This window comes from Archocentrus centrarchus, chromosome 14 (genome assembly GCF_007364275.1).
Source record: "Archocentrus centrarchus isolate MPI-CPG fArcCen1 chromosome 14, fArcCen1, whole genome shotgun sequence".
Classification (NCBI taxonomy): Eukaryota; Metazoa; Chordata; class Actinopteri; order Cichliformes; family Cichlidae; genus Archocentrus; species Archocentrus centrarchus.
The window spans coordinates 35,527,593-35,547,576 of NC_044359.1; the positions used below are offsets into that span (position 1 = coordinate 35,527,593).

Genomic DNA, 19,984 nt, shown 5'->3' on the forward strand with positions numbered 1-19,984 from the left:
TATAGTCCTAACTCTTTCAAAGTCTTTCTGCATAGGGACATACAGTACCAGTTTGGACACGCTCGCTGCTACTGTACAGTTTGTGACAGTACATTTAACTTGCTAATTAGCATTCTGTATTTCCTGACAGCAGAATATTTCCACCTTGGTTGGTAGCATTTCACACAGCTTACAATGGAAAGACCTTTTTATGTCCCACAATAAGCAGCTAGTGAGGGAAATATAAATCTGAGTTCTTGTAGATGTTTGTGCTGTCCGCTCTCATATTCTGTGTCGCATTCAGGCTCAAGCATGGAAGAAAAAACAATACCCATCATTTCCTCAGTTGGAAACAATTATCTGGTGTCTCAACAGTATCAAAGCCAAAGTACATATTTCAAGGACATAAAAAATACTGAACTTTTTAACACTCACCAAAGACATTGGAACAAAATGAAAGGCCTGTTTATTGTATATCCATTCATGAATTTAAAATGGCCCGCTCCCACAGAACATTAAGCCCTGGACACTGCATCAAACCCCAGCACAAAATTCAATTCAATTTCAATTTCAGGTACATCCAATTCAGTTTTATTTATATAGCACTAATTCTCAACAACTCAAGGCACCACAAGCTGCTTTATACTGTAGGCTAAAGACCCTGCAATATTAGAAAGAAAACCCCAAACACCAGATGACCCCGTATGAGCAAGCACTTGGGAACGCTGGGAAGGAAAAACTCAATTTTAACAGGAATAAACCTCCAGCAGAACCAGGATCAAGGAGGCTCAACCACCAGCTGCAACCAGCTGGGGGGGGGGGGGGCAGAAAGCAGAGGGAGACAGGACAAAAGGTACACTATGGGGGAGAGAGAGACAGAGTTTAATAATAATTACTGATACTAATAATGCAATAACAGTGTAAAAACACACAGTGAAAAGAGGTGACTGAAGAAGAAACGCTCATCATAAGAAGCCACCCAGCAGCCTAAATAACCAACTATAAGCTTTATCATAATAGAAAGTTTTAAATCTAATTTTTAAAGTAGAGAAAGTGTTTGACTGTTGAAGCCAAACTGGAAGCTAATTCCTAGGAGAGGGGCCTGATAACTGAAAGGTCTGCCTTTCATTTTACTTTTGAAATCTCTAGGAACTGATAATAAGGTATGAAAGGCCCTGATTGTTTAAGATTTTGTATGTGTGAAGGATTTTAAGTTCAATTTAACAGGGAACCAATGAAGAGAAGCTAATATGGGAAAAATATGGTCTCGCTTTTTAGTCCCTGTCAGAACTCTTGTTCTGTCTCACACTTACAGCAAGACTTGTTATTTTGTTGTAATCCCTGTTGGTGAACGTTTAAACGCTCTTTTGTGACACAAGAGGTCAGCCTTGCTACGTTTGTTGTGTTTTTCTGCTTTTGATTATGAATAACAGTGACATCTAATGGTCAACAGCTGTAAGCAGCAATGATGTTCGTGAAGCAGCCATGTCCGGTCAAGTGTGGAATAAATGAATCTTAATATCATCTGTGAGCCGCGGCAATTCACGTGTAGGACTGCACAATAGTTTTGTCTTTGTTAGGCAGTGTTGTGTCCATTTGATTGTAGTTTCTTTTACCATGCTGCTTATAGACCAGTTTTCTAGTTTGAGAGAGAATAAGCTAATGCTACTAGCCTTTAGTTCTGTTTATGTTAGTCTTGGCTAAAGGGCATGTGAATGTTTGTTTGTTTATTGCTTATTCTGTCATGACAGGATGTTTTTTTTTTTGGATGTGAATCTGTGTTATGACAAAACACAGTTTTATGGTAAAATATGGGTCTCAGTAAAGCCCAAAAAGACCACGTCACAGCAGCATGTCATTGCTGGACTCATTAGTGTTTAGCTCGCTGTCTAGGTTAATTTCTTAACAGTTAACTGAGGGCAGGAGAAGCATTCTAGATCAACTGATGTTTCTAATTTTAGCAATATTGTGCAAATGAAAGAAGACAGCCCTACAAATTTGTTTAATATGTGCGCTGAAGGACATTTAATGATAAAAAATGACTCAGTGTTACTGGAGGCAAAGGTAATGCCATCCAGAGTAAGTATGTGGTTAGTCAACAGATAGGGCCAAGTATCAGTTTGTCTAAATGTAGAATTAGAGGTCACCCAGGCCTGTTTTTTTAAGACATGGCTGTAATATTTGTTTCATCTGGCTTCATTGGTAAATAAAGCAGGGTGTCAACTGCATAGCACTAAAATTGTATGCAGTGTTTTCTAATAATATTGCCTACGGGCAGTATATGTAATATAAATAGTGTTGGTCTTCTTAGCACAGAACCCTGTGGAAGTCCATGTCTAACTTGTGTGTGAAGAAGGCTCCCTATTTACGTGTGCAAAGTGGAGGCTTTATTTATTGATATAGCACCAAATCACAACGCCTCAAGGCACTTTATATTGTAAGGTAAAGACCGTACAATAATACAGAAAAAATGCCTACAATCAGACAACCCCCCATGAGCAAACTCTTGGGAACAGTGGGAAGGAAAAACTCCCTTTTAACAGGAAGAAACCTCCAGCAGAACTGACACACACACACACACACACACACACACTGTGGAAGAAAGCCAGAGATTAAAAATAAGTAATGAATAAACCTCTAACACACTGAATGAGAAGAGGTGAGTGAAGAAGAAACAGTCTAGGCCTATTGCAGTGTAACTAAGGGATGGTTCAGGGTCACCTGATCCAGCTCTAACTATAAGCTTGATCATGAAGGAAAGTTTTAAGCCTATTCTTAAAAATAGCGAGGGTGTCTGTCTCAACAGTTCCAAGCTGGGAGCTGATTGCACAGAAGAGGGGCCTGAAAGCTGAAAGGCTCTGCCTCCCATTCTACTCTTAAATGCCCAAGTCCACTTCACAAATAAAAAGTTCAATTTCAACAATATGAACTGGCACTTTTATCACACATTTCTACTAAATTGAGCACTCAAAGCACTTTCTACTGCAAACCTCATTCACCCGATCACACATATTCATACAAGTGCTTTTTTTCTATGCCTGAGAAAAAAGGGTCTATCTACCAGTTACATTCACATGTACTCCAATGCGATGGGGGCCTCTTTTGTGGAGTGTCACAAATCATTTGTATGGCATCTTATTGTGACAGATGATTGTTCAATAAGTAGTTGCCTGAGCTTGATCGCTCATTTTGTACATATAAGTCTTTTAAATTTACTATTTGTATTTTAAGTTATAAAAACTGCTCATTAAACATGTTTATAGTTTACACATCAAAAATTGTAAAAAAAAAATTCTACTGTGACTTAAATTTTTTTGTATGATTTTAGGTCAAATGTGTTAATATGCCAAAAAGAAAAAAATAACTGTACAGTCACACATGTGAGGCTGTGCTGAAAAAAAAAAATGATACCAAAAAAGGCAAAGTAAACAGTTAAAATCAAAAGTAGTCAAAAATGGCCGATTTAACCCGACACCCCTGAGGGTTAAGAAAGTTATACATTTGACTATGATTCAGACCTGGCTGGAAAGAAATTAACAGTTCAGACAACTTTTATCAAGTGAGCCATTCTTAAGGAAAACCTTCTGAAAAATGCAGTGAGTTGTCCAAAATGATGCCCTAGTTCTCTGCAATCTTCACTATTTGTAAAGCAATCCAGTGGGCTAGAATGGACCATTTGGCTCACCAGGCCTGGCCCACATGCCATAGCATCCCTATTCTACAATGAAGGTTCACTGCAACTGAATATTGTTGTGATCACCTTTGTCCTCTCAAGACACATTTCTATTAGAAATGCACTGACCTATGATTTTGTGGCGGATTTCAACTTCTGATTTTTTTCACAGTGTGACCAGCTGATATCCATTGTTGCTAATTTTGATTTTCATTCCAAGAGTGTCTGAATAACTGACAGCATATACAAACAAAACCCAATCTTTCTTCACTGCAACATATTAGCTTCATAATAAAAAGAAATTAAACTTTCTAAGTGCAGGAAGTTGCAGGATCTTCATTCACTTAAACAACTGAAAATCCCTCTGTGATTTCTGTGATGGGAATGAGCTATCTCTGGACAAACAATGCATTTGTAAATCATATGCAACGGCTTTCACAGATATCAAATATCCAAATATCAACCCATCTGAACACCAACGCTCCCCAGAACCATCATTGGAACACCAAATGGAGGAAGAAATTTTGGAAGAAATTCCCTACTAAGCTGTTCTTGTGGAAAATGGGGAGCTAATGCCTTATTTAGACACTCTATTTTTTCCTTTAATTTGTCAACTGTGTATTAACAGCACAAAAGCAAAACATGGAACCGGGCCCCATTCACTTGGACTATTTAACATTTCATAATTACAGAAATTCTGAACATGATTCCCAAATGCGATTAACAGCAGAGAAAGGGAGGGGGATCAATGTGAAGAAAATCAATTCATTACAGCCAGTGGTTTCAGCCACTTATTTGTCTAATGTGGTATGACATTCCTCCCAGATGACTCCTAGTCATTTTTATCCATATTAATGAGCACCATCAGCTGGCGGACTGAGACGAATTCCCTGCTTCCTTCCTTGTCTTTAGACAGTGAAATCTGGTTGCAATAATAAATCAAGGCCACTTATCGATTTCAATGTGCCTAAGTCAGCCACATAAAAACTATGTGCATTAAAGGGTGATATCAATCAGAAAGGCACGGGGCATGGAGCACAGTTACACAGGGATTCTGCATTTTCCAAGATGGATGCCTCACCTCTACTCAAATGAATGTTTTAGATTATAGCATGAAAGACATAAGATGACCAGCTTTCATGGTGCAGGTTAATATATTTTGTAAAAATTTAGGGTATTTTTAGGCCGCTTTAATTAGTCCTTGATTAACATGGAAAGCAGATTGTGTGTGTGTGTGTGTGTGTGTGTGTGTGTGTGGGGGGGGGGGGGGGGGGGGGGGGGGGTGCACAAAACGTCTCACATAGCAATAAACAAGTTGCTAATCTGAATATAATCACTGTATTGCACAGTTTGTTACATGACAGACATCGTCATGGGATGGCTTTCACATTGCGATCTACTCATAAGCTAAGGCTGGCAGCCAAGTCTCATTTAACAGCCATATTTACTGCATTCTGTTGCTCATTGATTTGTGTTGAAATCGCTCAATTAGCATTAGTTAAGTCTTATCATTACGCTGCCCATACAAAACATCTTGAAGGCAACAAAAAATATTACATCAACCCCACACTTCATTCTGAGTATAGCTCAGCTGCACTATCCTTGAGGCGGCATTAGCCTGGGAACAGAATCAACAGGAGGAATATTTCCCTGGCATATTCCTCCATTAGGGGGGTTTATTTTGTTAGAGAGCCGACGGCTGAGATCCAGGACCCGAGGAGAGGCGGGAGAGTTAGAAATGATTTGCCCGGTCATGGGAGGCCAGCACTTTGTGGCAACAGATGGTCAGAGATGTCTAATTTCTGAAATGAGGGAGGAGAGATCTCGAGTGGAACGAATGAAGAGCATAATACTGGAGTTTTCAAGAGCTGCATTAATACTCACTAACAGTGTCAGCAGCTCAGTTCAGGTGAAAGTGCAATGATGAAAATCCTATTCCCTTTGTTGAGGTTGCAGCAAGTAACAATGACCTCTGTTGGGGAAGAACTGCAAAACCTAAAGTTATTTTTTATATTTTGATTTTTAGTTGAGCGGTAACTCTGAAGTGCCCCTTACTGTTCTGACCTGAAAGTTTCTACATGTGCTGGAAACTGATTCTTGAAATGCAAATCTCGTGCCTCCTTATGGCAGCAAGCAAAGTGTGTGCTCACATAAAATATACAACCTTTCTAACAGTACTTCTATCGCCTCTGGAGAGGATGACCTACTTTTTCAGCATTACATTTCTAAAACATGAAGACCTGTAACAGCAAATGGACAACAAGTACCATCCCTCATCCACAATCACCGTGATGCAAGAGATACAACATTTGTGCTGCAGAAGACAGCAATTAAGCAAAGTTATTTATTAATTAAGTAAGAGATCTGTACATACTCATCAAATAACACACTTAAAATATAAGTTTCCTGCCTTACATCCACATGGAGGTTAAAATTGGAGAGAATCACATTTCACTCATTATTTTGCAAATATATTCAGCTTGTGCTCTAACCACGTCTCCTGTGCTATAGAGATTAACATTCAACATACTGTGTGTTTCTATGTAATATATTCATTGTGTTCATACAGCAGACATGTAAGCAGGCAGGCTGACATGGAGATTTCAAAAAAGTACATTTTACTTCTCCATGAGAAGTGACAGTAAGTGACAGTACAAAGCTCTCAATGACAGTATTTTGATTTCAAAGAGATTTGAAATAAAAGCAAATTCATAGAAAAACAGGTAATATTCGTAAATGCAACCTACGTAATTCAAATTAATCGATGAGATTCAGCTTCATTTAATAAAGAAACTATCTGAGTTTAATATTCTCTTAACACTTTTATAATCAGTGGGAGTATTATTGTTACTCCGTCTAAATACTATGTAAATATTGCAAATATTTCTCTTTAAACTTCAAGGCCAATTTTTGTTCATACAAAGCTTGTTTTGGGATCATATAAAGTTATTTAAACTCAACCGAGAAATGGATGGAAATTGGTACGTTTTGGATGAGCAACGTAGAGTGTGAGCCCTGTGGAAAGGTCCGGAGGTAACTGAACTTCCTTAGAACATTCAGCAAAATTGTGCCACTGGAATAACACCAGATGACGTGGGACTTCTGTTCACCACACTGGACAATATATAACATTTCCTCAATGCTTTCTTCAATCATAACTGTAATACAGTTAAAGAGAAAAAAACAATACAAACACCAGTGCCCTTGCTGGTTAGTCACATTGCAATCAAAATACATTATGCTGAGAGCAACATGTTTCATTTTTGGTCCAGATTGTGATTACTTTTTTGTGTATCCAGACCTTGAAGCATATAGGTCGATGAGTAAGAGAGATGTGCTAAAAAGGATAAGGAAAAAGTAGGTAGGAGAGTGAAAGTAGTAGAGCATAAATTGCCTGGCAGAATGTGGCATGAATGGAAGGTGCTCCTGATGAGTATTAATGATATCAGAAAAGTGCACCCAAACATGCACAGAGTGGGGACAGCAAAGACGGGCTGTAATGGATGTGGCTGGCTCTCACTAGAGGAGAATCTACTCGGACTGCAAGCATGGCGCATAGGTTTCTGGATATTAAAAATTAATGACTATCTCTGTGATTTACGACAACACAAGGATGCTGAAACTCAACCTGTGCAAGATGGATGTATAGGGAATGATAAAAGAAGACTGATGCAAGCCTGGTGGACCACTGGATGTGGGAATCTGATCCTCAATCTCTGGAATATCCAGAGGGTCTCACCTTGATAGAGTGAGCCACATTCCTGCTTTTATATTATAAAGTATCATACAAAAATGAGAATAGACTGTAATCATCAGCGTTGACAGATGCTAAACAATCTTAATCAATCTGCAGCAAATTTACCCACTGAATCTACTCAGTGTTGAGACAGCGAATGGTAAAATGATTAGAGATCGGAGATGAATATACCTGGAAATAGAACACATTTTCCTGACACACAGTACAATTTCTGTCCAGCTGTGTCTGAAACCACAGAGTTCAAACTCAACACTTGCTGCACTGAATGAAAAAAACAAGAGGGTTGAAGATATGATGAATAAATAATATGAGGCTATGTGGTCACAGGCGGTGTGACGGCAGGCAGGAAAACACCAAAAATCTTTTATTTGGGCGCCTGGGTGGCTTAGGGGTGAAGCCGGTGAGCACATGCACACGCTGTGTTGTGGCGCGGGTTCAAGTCTTGGCCCGTCACCGGTTTGCCTGCGTGTCTTTCCCCCGTTTCCTGTCTCTCTTAACTATGGATAAAAAGCTGCTGCCATGTGAAATGCCCTAATTTCAAGGGAATTTCAATTTCAAGGGAATATATATATATATATATATATATATATATATATATATATATATATATATTCGCCTTGAGGCGACAGTTTGTTGTGATTTGGCGCTATATAAATAAAATTGAATTGAATTGAAATATATATATATATATATATATATATATATATATATATATATATATATGTGTGTGTGTGTGTGTATCAGCTGGGATAGGCTCCAGCCTCCCTGCGACCCTGAACAGGATGAGCAGAAGAGAATGGATGAATGAATGGATATTAAAAAAAAAAAGACACCACATATTTCCACATATTTTCAGCTTCCTGTGGAATCACTGCTTCTGATCCTTGGGTTACCCAATAATTTTTTTTTTTTTTTCATTAAGGTACAGAAAAACTGCTTTGAGAGAAGTCAAAGAATAGGATGTGTTTTGTCATTCCTCGGTCAGCCCCTGAAAAGTACTGGTTAAAATGATGCATCATTGTGTGATCATGAACAAAGAAAAGCAGCTCACCATCTCTGTGCCCATTATCCTACCCTTAGGCTTTCCTTTGCACGACACTCTTGTCTCCTCATGATCCTGATATCATTTTTAGTTGTGACTAACTACCTATTAGTGTACTCTCAGTGCACTGCAGTGTTTCAGGTCAATGTCTGAAAGAGGATTAAACAGAGAGGCAGGAGCTAGTTAAATGCTGCTTACAATCATTAGCCATGGCTTACTGACCTAAAACACAAAGGGAAACTAATGCAAAAAAAAAGAAAATATACCTCTTGATCCTTTATATTAGGACTGCAGAGAGACCTAGGTAGTATGAAACATTTTAAATTTATTTCTTTACAGAAAGTGATGCAGTTAATCATGACTGATTGAAGCCTACCTCTGTATAGTCTAGATTCACAGGGCCATATTCAGTCAAGGAGTTGTTTTGCTTTGTATGGAGATCAGATATGCAAGGAATGGATAAAAAGTTCAGCATTCAACTTTTTGTTATGGCTTAAAGATTTCTCCAGGCTGATGATTTCCATCGGTGTCTCAGTGGTGTCTTCCTGGGAATCAGTGAACGCCTCCCAGACTTCATGACATTCTGTACTGAACAGCAGAGACGCTATGGCCACAATTAAGAGCAGACCTTTGACTAGAAATCACAGATCATTCAGAGCGCACTGCATTCCCAACTGTGCTGTGTAAAAACTACAATAACATGCAGACTGGAAACTTATACTGGAAATTATACTGGAGTATTTTTGGTCAGTTCTAAATGAAGTACAGAAACCACTGATTCCTCTGTGAATCAAATCGACATTATCCTCACTGAAAACAAGGAACAAAATCAGTCTTGACGGGTCAAGTCTTGCTTGTTTGGAGTACATGGGGTTCTGGTGTGAAGTACTAAGGACTAAAGGACTAAGTGAATGTCTCGGGCATTCAATGAGATGTGGGGAAAATGCTAAATCAGGCAAACAATGAAAATAACAGGTGTCTGTGATATTTGGTTTTGCAGTAAAAATTCTTTATGACAGTCAAATGTCTGCACTTGCATTTTGACAAGGATAACTAATTATAACTAGCCCTGAGACTAGCACCGCAGTGATCACTGCAAAACAAATTCATAACATCCTTGTCCAATATTTGTGTTGCAAGCATATAACTGCAGTAAATAAAATCTACTATGATCCAACATCACTGTCTGGTCAGATCCATTAAAACTGCAGAAAGTGGATCAAATAGATATAAGGGCTGCAAATAACTCATTACTGAAGAATCTCTCAGCTACTGATTTATCAGTTACAATTAGTTAATTCGTCTTTTAGTCTATAATATTTAGTTTTTGGAAACCACTGATATCCTGTTCAACCTGAAAGACCTAAAGAGATTGTTTTTTTTTATTATTAAGCACAAAACAGCAGCAGCAGATCCTCTTTGGAGACCAGTAAATGCAAACATGTTTAAATGCTTAATTGAGCAATAAAATATTTCATTAATAGACTAATCTATTAAACATTTCACCTTTTAAAAATGCAATAATTTGCCATTTAATTTAATAACTGTTAGCCCAGTAAGTCCTCAGTCTATTTTTTACTGATTTCCAAGTGAACAAGAATACCACAACTGTGAGGCCAACATGAATAACCTCCAGCTCTACTGATAAGGGACTGAAAAACCAAAAAACACATCTTTATTCTGTCTACTGAAAACTGTAAATTTAATTTGATTGATTAGACACACTGTAACCACTGATGGGTGAAGAAAATTAAGCAAATTCCTACTGAAAATGAGTTTAAACAAAACCAGTAACACAGACTAAAATCAAAAGCTTAATAATACATTCATATTATCCAATGAATGCCACTGACAGCCCCACTTCCATCTCTATTAGACACCATTCCCGTACCTGGGTAACCACTGACGGGGCCCCCTGGTAATCGGACGACCGCTTGCTAGTGCTAATAGCAAACAGTTCCAATAGCAAAGGAGTGAAATTCTCAGGCCGGCGTGACAGTACCTCAGCCCGGGAGATCAACCCTGTAGTTCTTTACACCTTATTTACCATTTCTACTTTTGTAAAAATACCCCATAAAACACCCTGACACCAGACATCACCATGTCTCACTGTACACATTAATACATGCTGATTCAGTACAGATCACCCAACCCGAGTTTGAACAAGAATAAATTCAACTCACACCTTCTTCAAAAAGGTTGTGTCAGTTCCAAGGTTGCACCTTTGTTCAGACAGGCCCACCATCACGCCATTCAACTCTACACACTCTGCTACATAAGGCTTAAACAGAGACTGTGCCAAGGGTCATCGACAGAACACCAGGGATCTCTGCTGCCAATCTATCCAGCTGGGAGAAGGGCCACAGGGACCCATATTACAACAGGTCTGTCAGTGAAATAGTCAGTGGCAGTGAGGGAAAGCAGAAGCTCTCAGCTGATATTTTCAGAAGTGTCCACATCGGAAAACAGAGCAACAATGACTTTATGTTTACCCCTCATTTATAATGACACTGCAGAGCTCGCTTAAAGATAATGGTTATATGTAAAACAGGATTTACCACCTACTCGTCAAACAGCTTTCAGCCAGACCTAAGATCAGTGTTTCACAGAATGCCAGCCGGATGACTGCATCCCAAAGCTGAGTGAACAGATTTTTGTCTAGTTTTGGTGCCGCTGTCTTGAATGCCAACAGTGACTCGCAGAATACAGAGGAAATAAAGGCATGACTGTCTGTAGTTACCAAGCAGAGCAGGTCCATCCTACGTGACCCATTCATTCCTACTGTATTCTCATCATCCACTGCCAGTGCAAACAGATGAGAAAGGATGACCTTTATTTATAGACACCTCCCATATGGTTGAAGTGATTCAATCTGGATGGCTGAACAAACACTAAAGAATTTTAAATGCTAGATATTTTCCCCACCTCATGTAGAGTTACGGGTCCAAACAAAATGACACTGCCAAATGGCCCTGAGACACTTCACACTTCAATAAACACAACCAGCGATAAGTCAGGAGCCAGCCAGGTCCTGTCGTCCTTGTTTTTGCAATAGTGGTCAAGGGGTGGAGGAGGGGGAGGACAGTGTGAACCACCTGCATGTCTTGCCCTACCAGTGGAGCTCATCACTTGCAGGTGAAAATAAAAGATTGGTGACATCTTGTGTCACAGAGGTGTCTGCGGCTGTCCACAGGTTAAACACAGATTAAGCAGCGACAAGGACTATTGGATGTAAGAACTGGGCCTTTCAATCTGGGTGAAAATGGAAGCAAAATCTGCTAAAATAAAAGCCAAAGTGCCAAATCCGAAGTGACAGAAATCAGGGCACCTGTTCAAAATTTAACTAATAAATATGACTTGAGACCCATTTGATCATAGAATCAAAGCTCTGGATGACTGTTTTAGGTAAAATCATGTGTTCTTCACATGTATTCTGATAAAATCTCCCACTTAAAATACATTTTAATAGAGCTGAATTGTATTTTTTTCTTTTTTTACTTTCACTATTTAAGTATTTACATGAAATAACAGTTAACATGGTGATATTGTAATCCTGTCATTCATTTAAGCACCTTCACATTATAGATTAGCATCGCATAGCATTTAAAGTAATGTTAGGTGCATAAAACTATGATGACTAAAACTGCTGTGCATGTGTTTATAGACAGAGTCAATTATAATAGACTCAATTTATATAGTACATATGTAGTCTTATTGATGACTCAACATACTTTACATGAAGACTATACAGCACTTTCATACTATGTATGAGATCCTTCAAGCCAGCACCATGAAAGTATTAAATAGTGTTAGTACACTATTTTACCCTCCATTCAATGTCCACAGAGACACTGGTACTGCAATACAGTGAAAGTACTACTTTTTGACAATATGCAACAAAACCATCTGACTTTGGTGTTTAATTCTCACCACTAGTCAATCACTGAAGGTGAGTGGGTCACCCAGCCCACTGCTCTGGGCTTTTGGTGGTTTTTTTTGTATATGTGTGTGCGTGTGTGTGTGTGTGTGTGTGTGTGGGGGGGGGGGGCATATGTGTCACACTCACATGTTTCAGATCATCATAGAAATTTTAAATTTGCCAAATTCTGTGGACTGAAGACACAAGTTTTCAGAAGGTTACATCTGGCATAAAATTAGCTTTTCATAGAAAGAATATGATACGAACTGTCAAATATAGTTGCAGCGATGTGATGGCCTGGGGCTGCATTGCTGCTTCAGAACCTGGACAACTTGCTCTAAATGATGGAGCCATGCATTCTGCTCTCTGCCAGAAAACCGTGAAGAAGAATGCCCGACCATCAGCTGGGTTACCAGACTTGGGTTACGCAGCAGGGCCATGATCGGAAACACACCAGCAAGTCCAAAAAAAACACCAAAATGAAGGTTTTGGAGTGTCTAGACGAAGTCCAGACTTAAATCCAACTCAGATGCTTTGACTTGACTTTAAACAGACCATTTATGTTCAAAACCCTCCAATATGGCTGAATTAAAACAATTCTGAAGAGTGGGCCAAAATTCTTCCCCAGCAATATGAAAGATTCACTGCCAGTTATTGCAAACACTTGATTGCAGTTCTTGCTACCAAGGATGGAGTAACCCCTTATCAGGTTAGGGGGCACTTACTTTTTCACACAGGGCCAAGTAAGTTTGGACAGCTGTTTTCCCCCCAATAAATGAACTCATTATTTAAAAACTGCATTTTGTGTTTACTCAGCTTATTTTTGTCTAATATTAAAATTTGTTCAATGATCTGAAATATGTAAGCATGACAAACATACAAAAGAAAGAAAAGAAAATCACCAGTGGGGCAAATACTTTTTCATAGCACTGTATTAATTATTCACAAAAAAATTAAATAAAACACAAATGCTGAATATTCCACTCTAAAGACACAGTCCTATGTGTATAAAATACACATGCTGGCCTTAAACTGGCATCAGTGCTTTGTTCCTCTAACAGGTGTAACCCAGACAGTTTTTTCTAGTGATCTATGCATTTGGGGAAAAGAAAAGTAATATTGCTGCTAAGGTTGAACTGAATGATGCTAATTATTCTGCTGCTCACATCTTCTGAAGTTCCCGCTGGCAGTGGCTTTCTTTATGTCAGAATGATACTGCTTTGTGTTGCCCTTTCCTGTCTTAATATTACAGCCTTGTGGAAGCAAAATAACCCTTGAGGAATTCTTCCAGCTGCAAGGAATCACTCAGATGCAGCAATGGTTCATTTAAAACATATTGCCAGGATCACATCATTGCTGTACTTTCCCTGGAATAAAAGCATTTAACCCTTGACAGCCCTCTGTGACTTGGCTCACGGCACTATATCTGATTCCTGATGTCAGATTGAACCACTTTCTGGGTCAAGTTACAATGACTCCTGTGTATCATTGTTTGAATCTCTCGTTGTACAACAACTGTTATATTAGGAACTTGAAATAATTTTACCCTCGGGAAAGTTTAGCACGATGACATCATGGCTGCCTTCCAAATACTAATTATAGCAATAATACATATTCCTGAATATTTAGTAAAATTCAGGTTCTCAGTACTATAATTTATTTGAAAATATCTGTTGTTACAATTTAGTTGTAGCAGTGGTTTATTGATTTTATTAAATGACTCATCAATAAATACACAGACAGTGTTGGTGCGCATACTATGTCAAATAAAACATTCAAATCAGAGGTCAGACCCACAGCTGCCTTCCTCATCTGCCTCCAGTCTAAAGCTTCCTGCTCCTGGCCTACCTTTGTCAACACCTGCTGTCCTTCCAAGCTTCTGCATTTTTGCCATTTGGTTGATGAGGCTCATCACAGGTGAGGCAGAGGAGGCTCACAGCATTGCAGGGCGCTCCAGGCATGTAGCTGTCAAATGTGGACATGGACAATGCCATCATATAGCAGCTCCACAGGCCTTATTCCCACCCACAGAAGCTTGGAAGGCGGATAAGAATTATTTCTGTGTTGCTTTCATCGCCATCCAGTCTCCCCTGCTTGGGGGAAAGCTCAAAGCGATGCATGTGGATAGCATGGTTTCCTGGATTATAGACTGACTAGCTCACTGACAGGAAGCAGCTCATCTTGCTCAAGGGCAGTGTACACTGTGGAGCAGCACCAGGCTCCTCTATTGTCAGTTTTCAAGTCCACTTTCTAAACCTCTCTTTTAAAGATTCAACTCGGGGTCATGGCAGCTCAACAAGTTCTTTGATGACTTCTCTACAGTGGGGTTCTCAGGTTAGGGCAAGAAAAGGAGAATATTAAGAAGCTAAAGAAACCCAACAGCTGCTACTGTAGCAACCATTTGCAGCTCAACACCAGCGTGACAAAGGAGCTGGAAGTGGATTTCAGCCTGTCACCATCCAGGGTGAGGAGAGTGAAATGGATGATTTCAGTTGAACCAACAGGCTACTTAATGAGTTCTACTAATCAGGGGAGGGCGGGCGGCACACATTTGTACAGGCTAAAAATGAATATAGGATTAAAAGAGCAGCAAGGCTGTGTAGAGCCTGTGTAGTCCAAGCTGCCTCCCATCAGGCAGCTTGAAGCCAGCTGAACTCTACTGCCCTGCTCTGACAGCTGAAGGTACTGAATCACAGCCTCATACAAACACAAGAGTGTGACTACATAATGACATAGTCACAGACGTCTGTGTTTATTGAGTCACTTGTAAATTATACTTGAGTAGATAATCTAGGCTGTTATTAACATCTGTGGCACAACCCGTCAGTTTTGAATATGATGAAAGTTTTTATATGTTTATTTCTTCACATTAACCAATTACATTGTTTTCATGTCCTCTTTGATAATACAGAAAAAATGTTGAAAATTAGTGTCAGTTTCATCTTCATTCATACTGAATTAAAGAATCTCACATTTCCTGATACAGGCAAAAGAAAAGTTATTAAAGAAAAGTGCCTCGCTGAAGCTTTGGTCACTTCTTGATTCTTAAAGTCACCTTTCTTCTAAAAGATCATCCTTCAAGTGCTGTTTTTAATGTAAAAATTTTAGTTTAAATTAGGTCTAGATCTGGTGACTGTGAAGGCCATAGTATATGATTTACAACATTTTCATCCTCATCAAAACATTCACTGAGCCCTCGTGTTTTATGGATGGGATTATTATCATCCTGAAATTGACCCCATCAGCACGGAAATGTTTCATTGCAGTTTTATTGTTAATGATGTGTAAAAGTGTGGAAACCACTGTTTTAAGGGGGCAAGTGGACCCAAACTATGCCTGAAAATGGCCCCAAAACATAAAAGAGCCACTGGATTCCCTGACTGTAGGGGTCAAGGATTAATGTATTTCCTTTCATTTGTCACTGGTCTATAATATCATTGGTATCATTCTGTGTGGTTTAGAAACTGTTTGCAGCTGTTTGTTTTTGTGTGCATTTACTTCTGTATTTGTGTGCAGGCACATGAACAGCACCCTATCTGTCATCCTTTCACAGGGATTGTGGATTTCTAACATCACACCTGTTTATTAACAACCAAATACAGATGAAAAAAAAAATCATAAGATGCAACAATGGCACACAGCATAACCATATGCTGGAGTACTACAATAGAATGCAGATTAAAATATGCATGTGTTAAGTGTCATAAGCTCACTGTAAATCCCTCAAAGTTTTTAAAAGATGGAAATAAAAACAGTTTTTCCATAAAGAATGAATTGAAAAATCCGTTATATTTTGTACTCTGCCTTCCAGAACATTTCTTGAAGTGTTACGAAAACAACAGCCCTAAAAATAAAAGTCATAATTGCATTTGTATTTGTACCGCATGCGCAAATCGATAGTAGGCTACACAACCCCTCCTAATTCTTAATGTGAGTACCTCAGGTCTGTGCATCCCCAACAAGACATTAAGCAACCAGATCAATAACATTCAAGGGCAATGAGCAGAAGGGGCTAAACACCGAGCTTTGCACGCTATAACAGAACTTCTGCATGTCACGCATGCATTAACATTACCGACAAAAACAACCATCAGTGTGTCTTATATAGGTTATGGTGACCTTTAGTAACTCCTGGAGTGCTGGGCTTGATTAGCTGTTTGGACCAACACATGCTTTAAAGCGGGAATCATTCCCCGTGCTGCGCAGGCAGAGAGCATATTAGTGTTCGAATAATGAAAGCCAGTCAGAAAGACAGTTAGAGACTTACTTTAGGACGGCGCTGTCTCCCTGTCTGACGGTGATGTTGTCCTTTAATACAGAATCTCCGCTCCTGGTTGGAACTCCTGCGGGTACAAGGAATAACAATTTAAGTCCGATGACGACAAGGCATTTCCCAGACATCGCCAGATAGCCACAAATTCCCATGTTTTTCTGTCACTGCGCAACTTCCAGGGAAACTTAAACGTCTGATATTCCTTTTTGCGTCTTGAGCTACGGACCGCAAAATCCCACTCCACAAACAAGACGCAGTATAGGCTGCTGGAACTGCGCTCGACCTGGTTTTGCTTCAAGTGAAAAGCCTTGTTATGAAATCCTGTTCGTATAGATAACCGCAGAGGGGGAAAAGTGTCTTTCCGTCCGTCAGCCGCTCTAGGAAACTGACTTCGGGGGAGAGAAAAGCACCGTGTTTCTCAAAGAAATGCGCACCGTCTCCTCAGATTTAAACTGTAACCGCCGTGAAATGGATGCTCCTGCACAGATGCATCAGCCAAGGCTCCTTGTATATTTTTTCCTGCTCTCCCTCGGTGTTCTCTTTTCTTACTGTCGTCTGGGTGAGAAAACGAAAATACTCAACACAAAAGGCTGAATTGGCTTCAGTATCTTCTCTGTCGTTTAGTGCACAGCTCCTGAAGCATCCTCTCTCTCTCTCCCTCTCTCTCTCTCTCTGCTTTTTAATCGCTGGGTAGCATCACTTGCATGTATTATGTGGAGCATATGGTTTGCAGCCTATTCGTTCATTCGGTTTACAGTAAATGGCCAAACGGGTCCAGGGGCCACCCGTTGGTCCTTCAGGGACATATATAGATATTTCTATTTGGCCACATGAAAATAATAAATAATTTCTAAGAGGACTGAATATCACAACAAGCGCACAGGCATTTGATAGGATCTTAGAATCCTTGCTTTGGTTGGTGTAAGATGGGAGCACCTAAGGCACAGAGGCAACAAAACAGAAGTGAAATTGTTTAGTTTCACAGTAATTTCATTTCATCCCAATCAGGCTTCACACGTGCCCCTTCTCCATCACTAAGCAGGACTTGAAACAGTTTTTGTTGATGTGCTGTTGAATGGTTTATGATCGAGGTCTTTGTGACAAACTGTCTTCAAATGAGATTGTTGTGTGTTTTTATTTGGCCGCAGGTCACAGACCACTTAAAGTGAACAAAATGGAACTATAAGGAAAATATTTATCAAAAATTGTGCACTTAGAATCACAGATCTACAAAATTAAATAAAAAAAACAAAAAACAGCTTGTAGTGCAGGCCTAGAGAGTCTTTAAAGTCCCAATTAATTCAAATGTGATGGTTAAAAGTTTCTGTATGACAATCTTGAGTCCATTCTCATTGTTAATGGTATTTTATGGTTTATTATTTCCCTGAAAATTGTATATAAGAAGAATTAATAATTAATCATGCACTGAGGAGTGGTTATTTATATTTAGCAACATTTTAGCAATTTGCTAAAAATTGCTGATTTTAGAAGAACGCAAATATTCAGAAAGAAGTAATTCACTTATAGACATGTCACTGGAAGTGCACTTGTGATAGTTTTGTGTTTTATATGTTACATATTCATAAGCAGTTGTTAATCATGTACAGTAGCAAACATTGCAAACTCAGGTATTTTCCAGCATGGGAAAATGCATGACATCTTACATGCAACAAATCTTTGGGCAGGCTCCTAGCCCTGTTAGACTAAAGACTAATTCATGTTGTTGGATCCATGTTTTATGCTAAATATGAATTTCATCAAATCTGTACTGCATGTGACATCTTTTCATGTCTTCCAGCCAAAGAAAAGAAATAAAGCCGTTCTCCTGCTGTGAGGTGGTCACCATCATGTTAATCTAATGCGTCCTTGTAGACGTACCTCCGGTTGGAGTATTTATACAGTTAATGTGCAAGTCTGGCATTTTAACACAGCAGATTAGGATACAGAAACCATGAAAGGAGGTTGGATAAATCAGATTTTCCATGAAGAAATAAATCATGTGACCACACTGTCTCTGATAAATAGCTAGTCATGGCCAATTTTACCCTGTGAGTTAAGCAGACAGTCAGTAGATCAGTGTCTATCAGCTGTATGCTTCATATGAGAAGTGATGAAGTGATGTCCAACATGGTACAGTGGTTAGCACCGTTACCTCACAGGAAAGAAGGTCCGAGGCTTGAATCCAGCCTGGGGCCTTTTAGTGTGGAGTATGCATATTCTCACCATGTCTGTTTGGGTTCTCTATACGGGTACTCCAGCTTCCTCTCAAAGTCCAAAGACATGCATGGGGTTAGGTTAATGAGGTGTTCAAAACAGGTCAGAGTGGTTATCTGTTTCTATGCATTAGCCTTGTGACAGATTGATGACCTGTCCAGGATGTACGCTCACTCAGTTTTATTTACATCTCACCAAATCACAACAACAGTCACCTCAAGGCACTTTAGATTGTAAGGTACACACTCCACAGTAATACAAAGAACCGCAACAATCAGACAACCCCTTATGAGCAAGCATGACAAAAGACAACTGTGGGAGAGAGCCAGAGATTAGTAATAACTAATGATTAAATGCATAATGAGTGCGGTATAAACACATAGAGAGTGTGTTTATACTGTTTATACCCCCAGCAGCTAACTAAAGGATGGTTCAGGGTCACCTGATCCAGCCCTAACTATAAGCTTGATCAAAAAGGAAAGTTTTAAGCCTAATCTTAAAAATAGAGAGGGTGTCTGTCTCCTGAATCCAAGCTGGGAGCTGGTTCCACAGAAGAGGGGCCTGAAAGCTGAAGGCTCTGCCTCCCATTCTACTCTTAAGTATCCTAGGAACCACAAGTAAGCCAGCAGTCTGAGAGAGAAGTGCTCTGTTGGGGTGATATGGCAGGTTGATGTTAGAGGCTAAAGAAAGTTGGCCTAAGACACAAACATGCATTCGCAAAGGAGAAGCCACTGTGTGCTTTTGTGATGAACAGTTGGGACTTTAAGAGTGTTCCACATAGTGCACCTTTAGGGGAAAGTGTGAAAATTAATGAGTGTTTGAACTTCACAGAGTCACGTTGGCTTTGTTTACTAATGTGCTCTTGCTTTGTTTCTCCCCTCCCTATCTGTATGCATGGAGGGGTTGCTGGTCACTTGGGATGAAAGTGGCACTTTGCTGTGCATCTAACAGAAGCTCTCACAATTACTATGACCGCTTTTGAGTCTCATGAGAAGATTGAACAAGATAATGTCTTTACCTTAACATCAATTTGGTATGCTGTTGAGATATTGGAAAGGAGGCAACAAATGACAATGTGCCGAAAGCACTGGATGTCATCACTGGGGAAATTTACAAGTACACATGAC

At 39.5% G+C, this 19,984-nt stretch overlaps 1 protein-coding gene across 2 annotated transcripts in view; it reads right to left on the bottom strand.

The window, feature by feature from the left end:
* The window catches only part of opcml (opioid binding protein/cell adhesion molecule-like), a 512,217-nt gene that overhangs the window by 241,072 nt on the left and 251,161 nt on the right, over positions 1-19,984 (bottom strand). The window contains exon 2 of one of the 2 annotated variants that reach the window (XM_030745967.1): positions 16,638-16,713. In XM_030745967.1, the coding sequence (XP_030601827.1) occupies positions 16,638-16,713 (76 nt within the window). Of the gene's footprint in view, positions 1-16,637; positions 17,276-19,984 lie in introns of those variants that run through there. The other variant, XM_030745966.1, reaches the window with a different exon arrangement.